At 37.3% G+C, this 22,131-nt stretch overlaps 1 protein-coding gene across 1 annotated transcript in view; it reads left to right on the top strand.

Moving 5' to 3' along the window:
- Positions 1–22,131, top strand: part of LOC118723395 (serine/threonine-protein kinase TNNI3K) — a 287,655-nt gene that overhangs the window by 185,597 nt on the left and 79,927 nt on the right. The window contains exons 20-21 of the mRNA XM_036445648.2: positions 4,052–4,184; positions 18,349–18,458. Coding sequence (XP_036301541.1) covers positions 4,052–4,184; positions 18,349–18,458 — 243 coding nt within the window. The remainder of the gene's footprint in view (positions 1–4,051; positions 4,185–18,348; positions 18,459–22,131) is intronic.

The raw sequence follows: 22,131 nt of genomic DNA, 5'->3' as shown, positions 1-22,131 counted from the left end.
TGCTGCTTGTGTTCCCTAAAATTGTGAAACAATTAAAATGTGTGCACTCAGCATGAGAGGAAGTGAGATGAGAGCAGCTTTAAGTGGAAGAAATGCCATTGTCCCAGGGGCAGGATAATGTTTTGTGCTTTTATTTTCAGTAAGCCCTCAAGAACCCACTTCAAGGCAGCCCCAGAGGAAAATAGATTATATATATATATATATATATATATATATATATATATATATATATATATATATGAAATATGAATAAGATAATACAGAATTTATTTCAAATGTAAATGAAAAGTATATGGCAGGCATGCATAATTGGCTTTCATATTCAGATCTTCTTTTTAAGTAATATAGTTAAAACTTAATAGATAATTCATTAGAAATTTTGTAGCTCATCAGCATCTATGGACAACTTGTATTCCACTTTAACATTATAAGGAAATAGGTGGCATAGCCAAGGATTAATGTTTAAGTAAAATAGTATAAACTTTAATATCTGAAGCAAGCATCATGGTACTCAAACATGTCTGCAATTAAATTCATCACCTGCCCCCTCCATACTCCTACACCCCAAAAAATGTACACTTCTTTTTTTGGATTATCTGTGTTATTTAATTACCCAAAGTGGGGTTAATTTTTCATTCCTTCCTTTTCCTGCTTCCATTGACACATTATTCAATCATTTTTCTGAATGTTTCTTTTCTTTTTTTAAGTTCATCCCAGTTTCTCATTTTCCACTGCCTCGGTTTAGGCCTTCAGCCTCTCTTTCTTGAATTATGGCAATAGGCTTCTAACTCAGTCCTGTCTTCCAGCTCATTCTTTGCAAAATCAGCCAAGTGTTGCATTTTGACAGTTTACCTCCTCCTGTAAAAACCATCAACAATGCCCACTTCCCACAGACCAACATCCCAATTCATCAACTATCCCCTCCATACCTCTATACCCTGCCTGGAAGGCTCCTGCCCTTCCCAATCTGGCCCCAGACCCCTCTGTGACCTCCTGTCCCATGACAAGGTCTCTCAAATTCCCTGTGCTCCAGCACACACCCCATTGACCATCTTGCAGACACACCATTCACTTTCCCCTCCCTGTGACTCTGATGCGCTCCAGGCACCCGTCCTGGAGGAAGTCTTTTCTTGCCAGGCCCAGGAAGTCACATTCGTTTTAAGTACCTTTTCTTCCATAACATGCCCACCTTTCCACCTCCTCCCAGTACACTTTTCTCTCTGTGCCTTTGTGACAATTTGCAATGCTGCTTTGTACTCTTATTCAACAAACACTTATTGAAGGCCTACCAGGTGTCAGGAATTGGGCAAAGGGCCAGGAATGCAAAATGTGGATAAAAGCCTAATCCTTGATCTCAAGAAGCTCATTTTCTAGTTAGGAGAATGGGAATTTAAAGCAGTGTGGAGGTTCAGTGATATCAGTGATATGGTGTAACATGGTGTTGGGAGCTCAGGTGGGATAGGTAGATATAAATCAGATGTGTAAGAAACAGAAGGGAGCCCTAACTGGCTTGGCTCAGTGGATAGAGCATCAGCCTGCAGACTGAAGGGTCCCAGGTTCCATTCCTGTCAAGGTTCCATACCTTGGTTGCAGGCACATCCCAAATAGTGGGTGTGCAGGAGGCAGTTGATTGATGTTTCTGACTCTCTATCCCTCTCTCTTCCTCTCTGTAAAAAACAATCAATTATATATATATAATTTTTAATAAATATATATATTAAAAGAAACAGATGTCAGGCAGAATCAACACTAGTGTGAGCAAATACATAAGGGAGGATGAGAAATACCAGACTTCCTGGGAGAACTTCATAAGCTTGGCATTGTTGACATGTACTGTGTGAAGAAGAAAAAATGAGAGATGAGTTAGAGAGGAAGGCAGGAAAAACATCATGGACCATGTTGTATCCAAGTAGGATTATACATGTTGGTTTCCCCAGTTAGGTTTCATTCATCCATTCAGTAAATATTTATGAAGCACCTTCTAGGTGCCAGACATTCTATTTGGAACTGGGGATATTAGAGCAGACAAAATAAAGTTCTTGTTCCTACTAGAAAAAGATAGGTATCTGAACAAGTTAACAAAATATAAAGCAAAGCAGATGTATGAATGGAAAGTGATGGGGTGCCATTTAGATAAGATGAGAAGGAAAAACAACATTCCATAAGAAACCTGACGTGGGAGTTATCCATGTAAGGGAAAGAGAAGTGTAGACAAGGGAAACAGTAAGTGCAAAGGCCCTGAAGCAGGAGAGTTCTTTGTGTTCAAGGCCAGAGTGACTGGAGTGAAGTAACCAAGGAAAAGGGTAGGATATCAGGGTGGTGTGAAAAGTGTGTCCTCTTTTGATAGGACACAGAGACCTCATCTGGTACCTGGAACATAGGGATAGCTAAACCGTGGCTCTCAACCCAGGTTGCACATTTAAATCACTTTGGAAACTTTTTTAAAGCATACTATTTAAACTCAATTCCCAGAAACTCTGATTTTATTGGCCTAGTGTTGAGTTTGTGTAACTGTATCATTTAAAAATTCCCTCAGGTGAGTCTAAAATGAGGCCAGTTTAGATTTTCTGACTAAACAAACTTTTATTGAATGGAACTGAATTGCATTTCACCAACAGTGAGTTACATCCTTTTATCATGGCAGCAGTGTGTACTCTTTAAGCACAGCACTACTCTTAAGTTTATTCTGAAGACTATTTTGTTTCTTACCAGTTATATGGCCTTATGTAAATTTGCTAATTACTCTATTACCCGCCTGCGAAAAATCGGGCATACTGTATGCCTACTCCCACTTATGCAATGTTGTGACACAACGCATAAACTCCTGTATGAATGGAGGCTATTTCGAATGTGAAAGCTCATGTGGAGGAATAGCATGCGAGCACCATAATCAGAATAAAGATGTTCTTGGAAAGCTATAATTATGCATGATTTCAAAATAAGGTAGACACTTCAAAAGAATTACCAGCAGCTAGCACTATACACAGAATTTCAGTAAAAATGCTGGTTTCCTTCCATGGAAATACAAAGAAAGAGGGTGTTTGGCAAAGTTCATTGCTATGATTGTGGAGCCAAGGAGTTTTAGAGCTGAAGGGCTTTCCTCCTATTATGCCCCTGAGGAATCTTAAATTCCAGAAAGCAGGAGAGACTTGCCCAGAGCTCCCCAAATAGTGGCAGAGCCAGATCTTGAAGTTGGATCTTCTGACTCAAAACCTAGAGCTGTTGCCTAAACCACAAATAAACCAAATTTATGGATTTGCATTTCAGAATGGAAAGATACCTACAAGTTAAAAATACATAATTGCAAGAGAAAAGAGTATAAATGATGCTATCTAACCATGAGGAAAGAACTCTGTGCAGAGAAACTGACCTGCACCATTTCATGGGCCTTCTTTCCAGGCTACTGCACAAGCAGCATTCAGCAATAACATGTCCGGGCAAACAAAGGAGATAAGGCAGACCCGATCCTGCCGTGAGAAACCGACTTCATAGTGTATTCTGGGCACTCCCCAGAGGCCCTTCTCTCCTCAGTCATCAGAGTACTATCTCTGGGCCTCATTTAGTGATTTCCTAAATTATAACCTGCATATCTAAAAGAGGGAAGGTGCCTCCCGTAGTGTGTAGATTCACTCCGAGGGAAATAGAGATTTCCTAGGTGAACATCAAGGCTAGCCACTCAGAAACTTAATGGCTTCTGGGGGAAAGATGATCAAAGATAAACAAAAACAACAAAAGCTCTTCTGTTGTGATCATCACTTAAGAAAGGAGAACTCGATGATTAATACTGTTGCAATATTTTTGGAAAAAGTATGGATTTTATAATCTTTTGATAATTAAAAAAAAAAGTCTTTTGAAAAACTGAACAACAGTAAACACATTATTTATTGGCCAAGTTGAGTGTAGCAGAGTGTCAATGTTATTTTACATTTTTGTCTGTTGAGAATATTGGGAAAACACTTAACAAGTAAGTCCTCATTAAGAACACTGCTCTGCAGAGGAAGAACTGAACGCATGGTGAATACATGACCTGTGGCTGTTTCTCCACACACAGAACCTCCGCTGGATGGCTCCTGAGGTCTTCACGCAGTGCACACGCTACACCATCAAAGCAGATGTCTTTAGCTACGCTCTGTGTCTGTGGGAACTTCTCACTGGCGAAATTCCATTTGCTCATCTCAAGCCAGGTGAGCCAGACTGCAATTAAAGTTCCTCTTGTTTTATTTAGTTCCATACACTTTTACAACTTCAGGAAACACTTTTTTTTCCCCCTAAAAAAAATGAGTATTTTTTATGGGTTGGCAAGGTGAGAGGTAAATAAACAATCTCAATTTGTTTTAAGATGTATGCCAAATCCAAGAAAACATAATGACCTAATTCTGTGATTTTAGACATAGGCACAGAAAAGTGTAGGTATATTTTATTAAAGTTCAGTGCTTCGATTTACCTGTTGTTAATAAAACAAGCAAATGACTATTACCATGCGACATGTAGGTACAAATAAGTGGACAGTGCAATACTTATCTTTTGTATTAGATTTCAAAAGTGCCGCTTTAGAGTGTAAAGAGGGGTGAGCTGAAAGTAGCAACACATAAAAATAACCTGTCAAGAAGAGAATAACTTTTCCTAACAATTTTGTATTACATATATGGATACATTCCAAAAATGGAGTTTTGTAGGTGAGCTTAATATTGTTGATAATATACTATGTTCTTGTAAATGGTGGAATAGGAAATTTAATTACAAGGATTTGAGGTTTAAAGTAAATTTTATTTGCATCTGTCTCGAAACTATGTCTGGGTATCTTTTATGCCTTATCACAGTATTTACTTACTTGTGTCCACTATTAGGCTGAAAAGTACCTAAGGACTTTGCATCCCCCAAACCAAGCATGCATGAAAAGTTGTTTTCAAATTAAATCATAAATACATTTTAAATAAATTAAATTGTAAGCACCTAGTGGCCAGCCTATCACCATATACCAAAAGAATAAAGTCAAAAGTGTTCTTAGGGAAAGACAAATCTTACAAATGTGTATATTCATAATGTAAAGCCTTAACCAGAATCACAGTAATGATTAGCACTTATGTACAGAGCAAACGCCATGTTTTATATTGTCTTTTCAAGGTATCATTCCCCTTAGTACGATATGTTCTTTCATTACATTCTGCATAGTGTCTAATGGAGAGCTTTTCACAAATTACGTGGTCTGTCCATAGTTATTGAGGACAATAATTATTTGTCATTTCTCTCTATATATTTTTACATGCTTCCCAATGAAGATATTTACCATTATTATAGTGTGTAGAGCTCTATTTTGAATTGAACCAACATTGCCATTTGTAATGTCTTGCTCTGACCCACTGCTATCTTTTTACCCCTTAAAATTTTCATTCTGATCAAGATCAGTGACTCTAGTAAAAAATGTACTTATTCTAAAGAACCCTGAAATGCTAGACATACTGTAGAATATTTCATGAGAAAGAGATACATCTTTCCTCTCTCTCATCTTTTTATCTTATTTGGCATTTCATTCATATATTCATGTTGATTTTATATCCTAATTACATCTAAATTTATTCACTACTTACCCCATCCACCACCATCTTAGCTCAAGCCACCATCTTTATCATTTATACTGTGATAATCATTTTAAAAATAAAGTTTATTAAAGTATAATTTATATACAGTAAACATCATTTTAAGATGACAGTTAAATGAATTTTAATAAATATATACAGTTGTATATCCATAAATATGATCACAAGATAGTGCATTTTTATCACTTCCAATAGTACCCTGGTGCCTCCTTGCCTCTTAATTCACTTTTCCCACCTCCAGCCCCTGGCAGCCACTAAACTCATTGCTGTGCCTATAGGTTCACATTTTTCAGAATTCATAAATAGAATTATGTGGTTGCATTTGTCAGTAATTAATTCTTTTTTTATTCAGGTGTGATATTCTATTGTGCTTATGCATTGACAAATTGATGATCATTTGAGTTATTCTATCTTTGGGGCTATCCCATCTAATAAAGAGGGAATATGGTGATTGACCCTCATGCCCTTGCAAAGATGGTGGCACCGACAGCCAATAAGGAGGGAATATGCTAATTGACTGTCCTACCCTCAAAGATGGTGCAACCACAGACACAAGATGGCGAAACCCAGTCCCCTCAGCCCCGCCTGCCTCTAGAGTCCCCCAGTCTCCTCAATCCCCCAGCCACCCAGGGCCAGCCCGAGATGCAGGTAAGTCTCAGATGTCAGCTGCCCAGCTTCCCAGGGTTGCCCAAAGCTCAGATAAGCAGGGCTAGCCAAGACTTGTTGCTGCTGGCATTGGCAGCAGCAGAGGTGTGATGGAGCATCACCTTCTCCTGATTGCTGGGTCGCCTTCTGCTCCTGAGAGTTCCTGGGGCCTGGTGCATGAAAATTCATGCACTGGAGTGGGGGGTCCCTCAGCCCAGCCTGCCCCCTCTCACAGTCCAAGAACTCTTGGGGGATGGTCCGACTGCTGCAGAGGCAGGAGAGGCTTCCATCACCACCATTGCATTCACCAGCCTTGAGCCCAGCTCTGGCTGAGTAGCACTCCCCCTGTGGAAGCACACTGACCAACAGGGGGAAGCTCCTGCATTGAGTGTCTACCCCTAATGTTCAGTACATGTCATAGTGACCGATAATTCCACTGTTCAGTGTATTTGCATATTAGCTTTTTATTATATAAGATTGCTAATACTACTCAAGTCTTTGTATGGATGTTTCATTACTCTTAGGTAAATATATGAGATGGAATACTAGATCTTATGGTAAGAGTTTTTCCAAGGTATTTATGCCATTATGGTTTCCCACCAGCAGTATATGAGAATTTCAGCTGCTCCATATCCTTGCTAGCACTTTTTAATTATTTATTTAAGATAAAATATTTGTCACTAGAGTAAGTGTATAATACTATATCATTGTGTTATTGTTTTATATTTCTCTAATAACTCATGATGTTGATAATATTTTCATGTGTTTATTTTCTGTTCATAGCTCTTTATTCAGGAAAGAGTTTCTTCAAATTGTCTTATTATTTAGCTGTAAGGGTTCTTAGGTTCTTGGTAGAAGTCTTTCATCTGCTGTTTTGTTTTTTGTGTTTTTTTTTTCCTGCAAGTATTTTTCATTAGTTTATGGCTTACCTTCCCAATTTCTTAGCAATATCTTTTAAATAGCATAAGTTTTTAATTTCAATAAAATCTACTTAACCAATAATTAAGTCAACTTTTTTGTGTATCCTAAGTAAAATATTCCTGTCTTACCCCTGGGTACAAAGTTTTCTTATGTTTCGTTATAGAAAACTTATAAGTTTAAGTTTCATATTTGTAAGATTGAGTTTGTTTTAAAAAATTGTACAAGGTATTGGCTGAGTTTATTATTCTTTTTTTTTTAATATTTTTATTGTTTTGGTTTTTTTTACAGAGAGGAAGGGAGAGGGATAGAGAGCCAGAAATACCAATGAGAGAGAAACATCGACCAGCTGCCTCTTGCATACCCCCTACTGGGGATGTGCCCACAACTAGGCTACATGCCCTGGACTGGAATTGAACCTTGGACCCTTCAATCTGCAGGCCAACGCTCTATCCACTGAGCCAAACCGGTTATGGCTGTTAATCTTTTGTTAATTTACTGGTTTGTTTTTTATATACATTTCCAATTTTTCAGCATGATTAGTTGAAAAAAATGTCTCCATCCATTAAGTATGTTTGGTACCTTTTTTTAAATCAATTGACCAGATCTATGTGTATCTATTTCTGGACTCCATTGATATGTCTACCTTTATACCACTACCAGACTATTAATATATTATTATATAATAAGTCTTAAAATTCAATATGAACCCTCCAATTATGTTCTTCTTTGTTAAAATTGCTTTGGGTAAGTCTAGGTTTTCTGTTTTTTATGTAAATGTTAGAATCAATTTTCTATTTCTACCAAACCACACACACACACACACACACACACACACACACTCACACACAACCATGCTGGAATTTTAATTATATTGCATTGAATTTATAGGTCAATGTGGGTAAAATTGACAACTTAAACATATTGACTCTTCCAAATGATAAACATAGTCTATCTCTCCATTCATTAGGTCTCAATTTCTGTCATCAGTGTGATTTAGTTTTTATCATACAAACCTTGCACATATTTTAGACCTATTTCTAAGTATTTTGTTTCTAGATTATGTCACTATTAAAGTTATCCTATTACTTCCCATGTTCTTAGGATTAAATTTCAAAATTCTTTATATGTTTTGCAAGACCCTAACTTTGCTTGTATCATTTAACTTCCCCAGCTCCAGTGACTCTTGCCTTCTTTTGTTGCTTTCAATACATTGCCCTTTTGCAGTTTCCTTAATAATTCAGTTAATGATGACACCACAAAGATTGCTCTGAGGATTAAATGAGATGATGTTTGTTACTGAACTCTGTCAATTGAATACTCTGCAAATGTAAGAAGAAAGAAAAGGGCAAAGGGTAATGCAGGGCTAAGGCTGCCTAGGATTCTATACTTAACTGGAACTCATTCTCCAAGAAGCCCATATAGACACTAAAAGTCATTTTGGCTCTTCTCTTCCCTTATTTTTTTCCTTCCCTCCTCTCTCCCTCTCTTCTTTCCTTTCTTCAATTGCCCCCCCCCACTTTGCTTATTTTTAGTCTCACTTTCTAAATATTTTAAGTCTATACACTTACCGCCCTCTTTACTGCTACTTTCTATTTCATATGCAGGATATGGCATAGTATATGATACATGGTATCCTTGTCTCCAGTTTTGCTCAGCATTTTTCCCCCCATCAACTGCCATTTTATAACTAGATTTAGCTTTCTAAAAACTCAAATTTGATCATCTGGCTTCCCTTCTTAAAATTTCTAATGTTTTTTTTTTTTTCTTTGCTCTTAAGATAAAAACAAAACTCCTAAAAAAACAATCCACATAATTAAGCCCCTGCTTTCCTTCCCCCATCTCCCTGCTGCCACTTGCAGCCTCTTCAGCCACATTTCTATTTCATTTCCCCAACATGGTCCGTTTCCTCTGACGTCCATGCCATCTGTCAGAGATACTCTTCCCATTTTTTCATCATGCAATTTACCTTAGGTCTTCAATATTACTTCTTCCAAAGACATCTTTCTTCATTCTTCAATATTGACTTAAGCTCAGTCTCCTCCCTGCCCTAAGTCATCATTTATCATAGTATTTACATTTCACTTACATGGTTTTGTTGTTTTCTCTACTCTTTATTATACTTTGCAAATTTAAAAAAAAAAAGGAATATTTTGAAGAGATGGAGATTCCCTCTCTCATGTACCCACAGAAACATTTATTGTTTTTGGAGGAGAATATTACATAATGGAACAGTTAAAAGTCTTGCCTAAGAATAACCAGATTCCAATATCCCAGATATTAGAATTTATAGTACGTTATTAGAAAGAGAGTGCGCCTATGATAGATGCTGCATTTTTAAAAGTGGGACAGTGGCCATGCATCAAGAAACGAGACTGTTAATATCATTGCAGTGGTTAGGCAATCTAGCATATGTTTAGCAATAAATCATGTGAAGCATCACATTCAGTATAAGCTGCATATTAGCCATTTACCATGAGGAACAAATCCATGACTACAATGTGGGACAGCATTATCAATTACAGTAATAGCAACATTACACATGGCTCACCCTCCTGGATATGGCAGAATCCTATCTCCTCGGAGAAATATAAAAGCGGGGCACAAATATTAGCATTGACTCTTCTGCAAGTAACGGATATGCATTCAGAAAGACTTCTATTAGGAGTCTCTTTTACATAGTGTATCTTTAACTTAACCTTATAATTCCAGGTTTAGAAAGAACTATGCCTATAGGGCCAGAAGAAGCAGGCAAGTGTTCTACACAGCACAGTGTGATGAACAGGAAATCACATGCTCTCACACAGTGGGGTAGGGGCTCACAGCTCCAGCCAAATAGCACCATGAAGGAACATAGAGTGCCTGCTCACTGTTACCATATCAACTAATTTCTGTGTATTTGTTTAAAAATTTAAAGATGTTAGAATGTTGGTGGTTAACTCAATTCTTAAGGAAGCATTCTCTAGGTTAGCAGTGTATGGGCTCAAGAACATTTGCATAATGTGTAAGAGCATGCATCGTGTGACTTCATGTAGGCTACTTTCACAAGCTGCAGTTCAGTTTCTTTTTAAAGTGGTGATAATAATGGGATCTACCTCAAAGGGTTTGAATGGTGGCTAGCACTAGTAAACACTCAATAAATAAGTATTAGCTAGTATTATTATTATTGTTGTTGTTGTCTTTAGGTGATCATTAAGTACTCCTCTAGCCAAGAACAGTGCTAGAATAAAAGGGAAACAAAAAGGAATAGGGCATTGCCAGGCTTTCATAGTACAGAGAAAGCCCAACTATATTGACGCACAGTGTGCTTATAATGCTTCCTGGAGGGTCTCCTGCCCAGACTGGTGGTGGCAAAAAGGATATCAGGGAAGGATTCTGAAAGCAGCTGATATCTGAACTCCATCTTTAAAAGATGAGTACTAATTCGACAAGTAAATAGTGGGGAGATAGAGAAAATGTCCTAGTAGAAAACAGCATGGGTGAGGTGCACAGGTAGGGGAGAGTCTCAAATACAGTCAAACCTCAGTTCTCCGATGTCTCTCATCTTGAACAATTCAGTTCTTGAGTCAGTTGTTCACAGGAAAAAATGTCTTGGTTGTGGAACAAAATTTAGGTTCTCTTTCTTACAACCCTTTCATGCTGATACATCAGCTTGACAAAAAGCATCCCTCAGGCAACAAAGGACAGAATGTGAGTCATTTTACCACTAAACCTCCTGTTTTTAATATCACAGGAAATGATGCTGTGAATATTTTTGTGGGTTTGTTTGTTTTGGTGTTTTTGTTGTTGTTGTGCTTCAGTTGCTGGTGAAATTGATGAGTAGCACAATTTTAAAACATAAAGAGGCCAGCAAGAGTGCTACTGTTGCTAAGGTTGTGAAAGAAACAATGATTACAAGCAATTAGAGTTTTATTTTTTGTTTTTTGTTTTAAAAAAAAAAACAAAACTGTTGTTGCTTTGGAAAAGGAAAAGCAATTAGCTGGTGATAGCATTCCTGAGACAGTGATATGTGAACAAGCCGGGTGCTGCACACTGACCTCCTGAAAGACTCTCCTGAACCCATGCTGAAAATGATTCCTTTAAGGATAGTAGGGGGTAGTTCAGAAATTTAAGAAAAGAAGTACTTGCTTACAGATTAAATAGTACAGTAAACATGTACTGTATATAAAAAAGTGAAAACATGGAATCATTAGGGATTCTAGAACATTCTTTCATTTACAGTATCTCTAATGGGGGGAAAATAATTTGGTTTTTTAGTAAATCGCTTCTCGAATGGCCTTCCAGAATGAATTCAGTTTGAGAAAAAAGGTTCCACTGTAATACAACAAGGATGAATCAGAGAATAAAAGGGAATCAGTAGCAAGACATGCTATAAATGTAAAATGAAAGCCAGATGGTGGAAGGGCTTTGTGTGTCAAGATGAAAGACACTGTAAGACTTTAGGTAGGGTAATAGTACGATTATGGTATTATTTTTTAAAATGCTGCAAAGCAAAAGCTGGATTGGAGAGATGCAAAGCATAGGCAAGGAAGTCAAGTAATAAAGAAGAGGATGTATAAAGCCTTAACTAGAGTAGTGGCTTTGGAAGAGAAGGGAGAGGTTGACCTCAGGAGGTGGGAGCTGATGGATTGAGGTAGGAGCACCTTGGGGGAGGGGAGGTGGAAGAAGTGGAAGATGACTTACAGACTTCTGGCTTAGCCAGCAGCAGCATGACAAATACAGAAAAGAGCAAATTTGTGAGAGAAATGATTGGATTATCGGAGAAGGAGCCAACGTCTGAAGCCAAGCAGACATGAAGAACCAGGCAAAATAATAAAAAGAACTAGTATGACCTGGCAAACAAGAGCTATCCTGGATACTCATCGGAGAAAGAAACCAACAGCTGCCTCTCCAATTTGATTTCTCTCCTGGGCCTGTCACTCCTGATATGTCATGAAAAACAAGAAGAAATCTGGGATGAATTAATCCATCAATGTAAATTTTATCCAATCCATTTTCTTCTAACCAGGTAACCAATTTTGCAGATCATTTTCAGATTAGAGTTTGGGGCCAAAGAAGAGAGCCTCTGTTTTCCTTTTGTTTTCCTGTGTGGTGCCAGCTGGTTCACAAGGAGACTCAACTCTGTGCCCTGGGACTCCTTAATGCCAGGCTCTAAGTCTGCAATGTGACAGCAAATTAAGAACATCTGCCAATTTATTCTAGCCAGATTTGGGTGAGACTTCATATTGAGACTTTACCTCAGATTTTCAAACTGTAGTCCAGGAACCAAATATGGCTTGCAAATGTTTTTATGTCTCACATATGGCTTTTAAAAATATGAATTGAAGTACATTTAGAGATGCAGTTATGTCATAGGTCTCATATTTGTAGCCATTTGCTACCTCTGCTCAAATATTTGATGATTATGTTCTTCTCCGTATATGATTAGAATCCTAAAATATCCTACATATAATCACCTCAAAAGGCATAAGCACACTGATGATGTGGACTGTGTGCTGTCAAGTTATAGGAAAAGAGGAGTGAGCTAAAGTTCTGAAATTTTATGTTTGCTACGCTAACCCTTATCAGTTTTTCACTGAGAAGAGTGGAGCCAGCCAATAACTGCACAGATCAAATCGGTCCAATGGATGGTGATATTTCTGTGAATATAGCTGATATTAACATCCCAATACTTCATTACACTGACAAAGATTGCAATGAGAACAGACAATGGTGCAAATTAATCTATTCTTCTGACAGCCTGTAATGAGAATGGGATGTGGTTTAAAAAATTAAGCCATTCTTAGTACAATCTCAAGATTGCAATCTCATGGTCTCTCTCAGATGCTCTACGCTCTGGTGATACATCATTGAAAAGTGTCAGTTTAACAAAGAATGTCTTCACTCTTGCTGAGCCGGTAGAATGCATGTGCTTTGTTTTACCACACCCTGCCCATTAAAAACAATGAAGTTGAATCAATTGTGTTTTTTTATAATACACGTACCCACAATCCAAATTGGAAAAAACAACATTCTGGCAATTTTATCTTAGTCAAAACTTGGAAACAAAACATGGTACTTTATTGCTCTCCTTTTTAAAATGTAATGCCTAGATTTCCTTTTATAAAACATATGAGAATAAGAGATCGATTACTTGGCCTAACTGGTTTGGCTCAGTGGACAGAGCATAGGCCTGCGGACTCAAGGGTCCCAGGTTCGATTCCAGTCAAGGGCATGTACCTTGGTTGCAGGCACATCCCCAGTAGGAGGTGAGCAGGAGGCAGCTAATTGATGTTTCTCTCTCATCAATGTTTTTAACTCTCTATTTCTTTCCCTTCCTCTCTGTAAAAAATCAATAAAATTTATATTTTTAAAAAGTAAATCAATTTAGGAATTCAAAATCTAGTACCAATTTATCCATAAGCAATGTATAGTTAATTAAGTTCGTCATGAACTGCATAGTCATCCTCCCCACAATGGCTGTCTTTGTAGCCTTGTAACTCACAGTAACACAATGCAATGTTTTACTTGGTGTTCAGGCCCCAAGAGAACCCCAAAAGGAACTAAGATTTCAGGACTAGACAGGACAGAAAACACAACAGTTCTCTAGGCTCAGGATAAAAGGAATCAGAAAGACCCTTAGAGATGTGGGTAATAATTATAGGAACAACAACAGCTAACACTTATTGGGAACCAACAATGTGTCAGATACTTTATGTACTCTGTCTCTTTTAATTCTAAAGAGTACCCTGTGGTTTGGATCCTATATGCTCGGTGTCACATGCGAGTAAGAGGTACAGCCAAGACTTAAGTGCATGGCTCCCTGTCCCCAAAGCCCATGCTTGTCACCATTACACTATGCCCTTTCATCTTTAAATGTCTAGAAATTAATACTCACAGAGGCAAATTAGCTTAATTAGATCTCCCAGAAAGTTAAAAGTAAAGCCAGACTGGAAATTAGGCCTCCACACTTTCTTGTTAAAGGCATTTCTTAACAGTCATACTGCTTCGGTTTATGAAAGCCCCTCCTCCCCAAAGGCTTTGAACAAAAGATTATGTACTAAATATGCTGCCAAATCTCAATAACTGACCTGATTATATTGTAAGTTGATATTAAACTAAACATTATATTCATTCTGCAATGTTTCTTGGTGAATAGGATTTATTCTTGGTCCTAAAAACATAATAATGAGCAAGATATTAATTGGCATCAATCCTTCATCTTCACTTGTTTGTACAAATACTGTTTCCTGACTTCTGTTTACCATGATCTATATTATTTCCAGGGAGCCCTTATGTTGAATTATCTCATTTATTGATTCATTTGATGCATATCTATTGAATGACTTCTAATTGCCTGTCACTGTGCTGAGCATAGGAGATACAATGGTGAAAACCCACTGTCACTCACCTCAAGAAACTTGTGATTTGCAGAGGCAAACAAGCGAAGAGGTAATGAAGTGTAAAGCATTATGTGCCACTGTAGCACAGGATGTGGTGGCAGGACATAGGCAGGGTACCCAGGAGACATCATCTAAACTATGACCTAAGTGACAGTAGATGTAATGCAAGAAAAGAGAGAAGGAAAGAGGACTCCAGGGAAAAGAAGTCACATTTCACAAGTGAACCATGAAAGGCAGAGGAAAAATTCAGCAACTCATTTCTTCATTAATTAAGCATCTATTCACCATATTTTATTGAAAAGTGTAACACTTTGTTTATTTTTCTTAGCCTACTGTCCTTCAGATAGAATGTTCAATACACTTTGTCACATGAATAAATGAATGAAGGTTATCACATGTTATGCCTAATGCCTGGTCTCTTTTTCACTGGCCTCTTTTGAGAGAGAACACTGGCAATCTCTAATCATAGCTTTGATTTTCTTGATAACATTTTGATACAAAAAAAACAAAACAAAACAAACAAATAAAATAAAATAAAAAACACTGAAGCACTGGAATCCACAGATTGACAGCAGTGCTGTGTAAATCCTTGAGGCTGACTCACAAAATTGTGTTTTAATTCAACCTCTTTGGGGATAATGGGAGTGGGAAACAATGATGCTCTAGAATTGGACATCATCAGACACACATAGCTATTTAAATTCATATTAATAAAAATTAAATTAAAATGTCAGCTTCTCAGTTACATTTAGCCATATTTTTACGTGCCTAGTAGCCACATGCTACCATCATAAACGGAACAGAATAGCATTTTCATCATTGCAAAACATTCTATCCAACAGCCCTACTCTAGAAGCTATTAGATTGTACTGTACTAAACCATTGATAATTATTTCAGGGTAGTGCTGATGAAAGAATAGCTGCTCAATACAAAGTTATTGATATTTTTAATGTGGCTTTATTCTCTTTTAATAGCAAAGTTTTCTTTGTGAAAGTAGAAACCAACATTTACATAAATCATGTAACATATTTCATGTAGCAATCAAGATATGATTAATGGCCTTACAGTAACTTTTCTTAATCTGGAATACCAGAAAATTTCCCAGCTGTTAGTGTAGCATGGCCACTTAGGCAAGACTGACAGAGCAATCTCAAAGGTGACAAATTTCAATCCCATGACCCCTCATGTAGAGTTACCCGCTTTATGGCGGAGGGGCTAATGAGTAGCACCACTGCCAAGAGTGCATAAAGCAAAAGGGAGAAGAAGATGCCAAGGCCTTGCAGAATCTACTTTGAATAATAAAGAATTAAATATTATTCATCCTAAACCGATTTTCCAGACGCACTGCCAAGAAGCAAACAAGTAACTTTATATACTTGATATCAGTGACTAAAAGAGTTTCAGAGGAGACGTTTGGCACCTGCATCTGAGTTTAACACACTTTATGAATAGTCCCTCCCCACCCATTAGGATGTGTATAATTAGTTTAAATATGTGCACTACACTGGTTTATGTGCTTATAGCTGCTCCAGCTCAACAATATCCAAATGGTCATCAGTTTGTTTGCTTATTTATTTACCACATTCCAAAAATAATGAGAAATAGTCGAGTAGCCATGGAAGGAGCCTAACATGCCTAGTTTTTTGTAACACAAAAGACACATTTTATGTCATGTTAAGTTTGCTACATATGATCTGATTGGCCTTTCTTTTTCTCCTCAGTGTTAGCAACCATAACTCTATCTGATAGTGCTAGAAATCGTGGGCAAATGTGACAGTGCAACTATTCTACCAAGGAATTGGGGAAAAAAGAGAAAATGAAATTTTTAACTGCCCTCTATCTGAAATCATTGTATAATTAGAACAGCTGTTGCAATGAAATATTAAAATGGTAGGCAGGTAAAGGGCATGAACTAAGATTTCAAAGACAAATAATAAATGTTTGGAAAAATATTAAGCCTTATATTTATCAAAGAACAAAATTAACAACAACAAATGAGCTGACATATTTATCTCTCATGTTAGCAGAATCCATCATAAAGTGAGGAAACCTAATTCTGGTGCAGGTATAATAAAAACCTTCTTATACACTTGGTATTGAATTTATAAAGTAGCATAATTATTCAGGAAAATAATTTAACAGGATATATTAAAAGTCTTTAGTTATCCTCTTAGGTATATCAATTTCACCTCTCAAAATATCATAAGTAATCTCTGAAATCAAGGAAGTCATATTGAAAAGACACTCTTTGAAGTGTTTGCAGCCAAATTTAAGCAACCTAAAATTGAGGAATGATTAAGCAAATCACACTAAATGTAGAGTCATTAAAAATATGTTAACATGGAGTTTTAATAACATTGGAAAAGCTTATATTTAATTTAAGGGGAAAAGTATTACATAATTGTATATAAGACATAAGCTCAATTATATAAATATTATATAAGATGTATTCAAAATATTTTAGCACTTGTTTCCTCTGAATAAAATTTTATCCTTTCTTATTCTCTTAATTATCTAAGATTCTACAAAAAATAAGTGTAAATTTTACATTTGGCAAAATTTGATACCAATTTTTACTGACCAATAAATAGTAAGTTACACTGCATATAATTTCACTAGATCAAATCTGTAAACAGAATTTAATTGGAGAAAACTAAGGTGGAGAAATAGTGGGTGAGGTCAGACCTCAAGATACTAAGATATAGACAGATGCTTATAACATCACAATCTAGAAGACAGGAAGCAGCAATGCCCTGGATCTTGAGCCTCTCACTGGTGCAGAGCAATTTTTCTAGGGAATAAAAAGAGCTTCATGTGTTGTTCACAGTGTTTTCAATGTGAACCAAAGAGAGCATAGAATCTGGAACTATGGGCTACAGCAACTACTAGTTATATTTAATTTTTTTCTAAATTAAAAACTTATTACATACACATACACACCACACATAACAGTAACACACACCCTACCTTGCACAGTTTTTAGGGGGATTGTAAGAGTTTATGTCTATAAATACCATGATGCCTGATACAAAATGTATTTAATAAAAGTAGCTATAAGCTTGGTTTTCAAGGGAGTAGAGAAATCACCGGTTGCAGAACAGAAAAATAATTAACAATCAGTAATCTGCAGCAAAGTCCCAAGAATCATAACACAGTAATGGGGAGTTCGAGATGAGCAATATTCAGAAATACAAACAGGCAGGCAGCACTAGGGACTTCAATCAATGAGTGGTATTAGCTAAAAAAATGAATCTGAAGTCTCTGATATTTTTAATATCTATAAATATTAAAAAATAAAACCCTAACATTCTTGTAACCAGTTATGGGATTTGAGCTTAAAAAATAACCTATACTGCCCAAGTTATTCAAAGGGCAAAGTTCAGTGGCACCTCATATCTGGCTATATAGAGAGTAAGTTTGTCAGCCTGAGATTTATGGCATTGTACATTCTGGTCTAATCTGCCTTTCAGTCATTATTTCCTATAACATCATGTATGTACCCTATCCTTCAGACACACACACTCAATCACTTTCTATCTACATGTTCCTTTGTATGCTCCTTTGCTCCTGTTCATATTCCCTCTGCCTACTATTTGTTGACTGAACAGCTAAATGAATGAATTTAATAAGATACACTTTTAGTATCAAATTACCCAATGTTTTGTTTACCCTTTTAAAAAACTATAGAATTCTTTTTTATTCTCTCCTGACGATGTACAGATTGATCCTTGATCGTTGTTGCCTGTTCATGTTTCTTGAAATGAATAAGTGAGCTTCAAAACTGATGTGATCCTTTGGTTCGCAGCGGCTGCAGCAGCAGACATGGCTTACCACCACATCAGACCTCCCATTGGCTATTCGATTCCCAAGCCCATCTCATCTCTGCTGATGCGAGGGTGGAATGCATGTCCTGAAGTGAGTCATTTCTATTTCCTCCTAGAAAATGTGTTATGGTCAAAATCTGTCACAAATAGTGTAACACCAAAGACTTCTTTCAGGGTGTATTTTAAGGCTGTTGAGGCAGGAAGACTGATCTGCCTTCTGCTCTTTCATCACTAATTGCCTCAAGAAGTCTGAGTAGCTCATTTTTTTTTTACCGCTGCTCTCTGATTTTGAAATGTTTCTCACAACTGATTAGTAAAAGAAAAGCCAGGGGATGACAGATGACTCACACTCTCATCTCAGCTGCAATTTTATTAACTATACTTCAGCCAGAGTTAGTCATTTTCTGAAAAAAACACAGGCCTTGGGACGGAGGCCCTGGGACAAGAGGGCCTTACAGCATTGGGTCCAGGAGGAGGCAGCAGACTGGCCCTAGTCCTTCTCTAACTGAGTGGCTCTGATAAAGTGGTTAAGAGCACAGATTTAGAGTTCAAATGAAGGGATTGATATTATGGAAGGAATAAGTAAAATATGGTAGGTAACCATTTTAAAATATGATCATTGATCTAAGAGAGTAAAAGGAAATAGTCACATAACCCCAGAATGAATTCGCAGACCATCTGTCTGCAGGAAAGGATTCTTATTTGTACCAGGCAGACTGATGTCTACTTTGTCCTCAGAGACTGACAAAGGAGGAGATCCCACAACTCCTCTCCTGAGAGCAGTTTAGTACAGTGTCTAAGAGTCCTCCTGACAGTCGGTTTTGTTGTCAATTGAAATCCTTGTGTCTAGACGTCAGTCCACATTGATTCTTCTGAGCGGAGAGAATTAGTTCACATTCTTCACACTGGAGCTCCATATACAGAAAGGCCTAGCAGCTCTTATTCATCCTGCTCCAACCACCCTAGTTATCACTGTCTTTTTCTTGTAAGTCTTTGTTTCTGATCCTTTCCAGGCATTTTATCTCTCTTTGGCAACAAAAGAAGTAGAAAAAGAGGGAGACTATTGTTATCTCAGAAAACATCTCACTGTAGGAGAAATAGAAGAAGCCCTAGTCCAGATGTTAGGAAGGAAAAAGCAACTTCCCTGTTCATTTTCAAAAGGCAAAACCCAGACCAAGTCCACACTCAATCCCACAAGTACACAGAGAGCTCTTATAAAGAAAAATGAGGATTATTATGGGACATGAATTGAGTATCTCAGAAGAAATAACTTCTACTCCTGTCCACTCAATCTGACAGATTACATACTTATTTGTGTAGAATCTTTCCTCACTACCAGAATGTTAGTTTCATAAAATTATGGTCTTGTTTTGTTTGTTCATTTTGTTTTGTTTGCTGTTATAATCTCAGCTCTGTTAAAGAAAAAAAACATTGAAACCTGTAAAGAATTTTTTAAAGAGTTTATTTGAGCCTTACTTTCGACAATTGCCAGGAAGCAGAACCTCAACTGATTGAGATAATGCTCCAAAGAATGGCGGGTTACATTTCTCTATTTATACACCGAAATCAAAGGAGGGACATAGGTGGGTTACATGAAATTCATTGGTGATGGAGTAAGGAGGCGGGAGAAAGCAAAGAGGTGGGAAAGTCCTGGGATTGGATAAAAAGTAAAATGAGGGACGTGTACTCAGGTGAGTGCAGGAACAATTAACATGATAACGAAGGAATTTGAGGCATCTGTTCTGGCACCCACCACTTTTGGTTGTTCCCCAGGGGCTCCGGAAAAAGGGAAGTTACAAGTTACCCAGACATCTCACAGATATGTTATCTTAGAGGCAGAAGGCAAATGGGCTCAGAAAAAGATCAAAGTTGATCTTTGTCTGGGAGAATATCTGGGACATGACTACCTGCTATAACCTGTTAGATATTTAATTTTCAAACCATCTTTTGTGGTTATCTTAGGTCTCTGGGTTTGCAGGACTGCCATGCAGGCCTCCCCTGAGCTTGTCAGGTTAGCATGTGGCTTTTTTCTTTCACAGCTCCCAGAACCATACCTAGTAGATGCTAAAAAACATTTGTTGAGTAAATGAATGAACATTACTACTGGTTATCAGTGCCTCCAATCATCTCACCTGGACTTTGATGTCCAGAAAAACATGTCTTAAAAATTGCACAACTTAAGATAATTTGGGATAAGCTTTCCTTGTCTCTCCATATGAACTTTAGGTATATTTTCTAGAAATAAATATGCCAAGTACCTAATCCAGAATTTTCTTCTCTATGTGGGATGTGAGCTCTTCCAAGGTATACCATAAAATAATAGTCCAGATGAGCCCTTTTGCTTTTATGAATTGACTTTTTTCATGATTACAGGTAAGGGGCATGTGGAAGTTTTAATTTGGAGATAAAAGCCAGTCATTAGAGGCTTCTAAAAGTATTTTGGGGGATAGAATGAATGCCTAAGATTGGGGAATGATAAAGAGAATCAGAATGGGGCCAAAAGAGGGAATATACTATATTATATGCACTAACACACACACACATTCACACTAAGAGACCAAAAATCAAGTACTTAGTGGAAATGTTTTATTGATTAGCAGTGAAGACTTTTAAGCATACGTCTGGGCTCTGGGAATGAGGTTCAGGGAAGGAATAAGGAGAAAGCAGAGTAGGCAAAGTCACTGATTGGCAACATCTGGGCTTGTCACTCAGGTGGACTCTGGCTTGGTTGTGGTATCCACCGCAGCATTATGCAATTGATCTTCTTCTGTATGTGACATGCCTGAGTCATCATTACATGGCCCAGTATGGTCTTCACCATGTCAGTGGGCAGATAGTGAGGAACAATGGGCTAGTTTTCATTCTTTCCTTCAACAATTATTTATTGAATCTCTATTGTATGCAGCCCCAGGAATAGGTGCTAGGGTTCCATGCAGATGTGCTCTCAATGGAGTTCAAGGCTTAGTGGTCAAAAGGTCATTAACCAGATAAGCATATTAAAGTACAAGCTAAGATAGAGGAAAAAAAGATTAGAATATACACTAAGGAATACTAACAAGTAGGGAGCACAGAGCTAGTGCAGGTCAGATAAGGCCCCCTGGAAGAAACACATTTGAGCTGAGATCATAAACATAAATAGGAGTTTGCTCAATAAAGTAGTTGGTGAAAGATAAAAAAAACAAACAACAAACAACAAACAAACAAAAACAAAAAAAAATCCCCAAAAAGAGAACAGTGCAAATTTGTTGTGAGAATACACAGGGGACACTCAGTTATTGAAACATTGTAGCCACTGAGGGGTTAGGTCTTATACCAGGCACTATATGAAACCATTCATCTTTAGATCTAAGACACTAACATCATGCTGTCCTGGTCATTATTTTTTAGATCATCAACTTCACCACTCATTTTTTTCTCATATGTCCACTTTTGCCTCAATTCTTGAATTCGAAGCACCTTATTGTTTTCATACGTGTGTCTTCTGAAGTGAAGACCCAGAAAGATAAAACATAATCAAGATCCATAAAGTTAAAAGAAAATGAGAATGCCAGCTATTGGAGATGGGAAATGCTTATTGAAAAACAGTGAGAGGTGGGAGAAAGTCCTCATAGTAAAATGGGATCAGATTTTAGAAAGCCTTGGAAACCCGAATAGGAAATCTGGACATGGAATTATTGGCACGTATATTTTTGTCTCGAAAGCAGTGAAGAAATAGGATTTTAAAAAAGTTTTTTTTTTTTAAATTGAGTTTGGTATGAAATATT

This window comes from Pipistrellus kuhlii, unplaced genomic scaffold (genome assembly GCF_014108245.1).
Source record: "Pipistrellus kuhlii isolate mPipKuh1 unplaced genomic scaffold, mPipKuh1.p scaffold_m20_p_2, whole genome shotgun sequence".
NCBI classification, from domain to species: domain Eukaryota; kingdom Metazoa; phylum Chordata; class Mammalia; order Chiroptera; family Vespertilionidae; genus Pipistrellus; species Pipistrellus kuhlii.
Note: the sequence above shows the minus strand (reverse complement) of the source record. Positions and strands in the feature narration are given on the sequence as shown.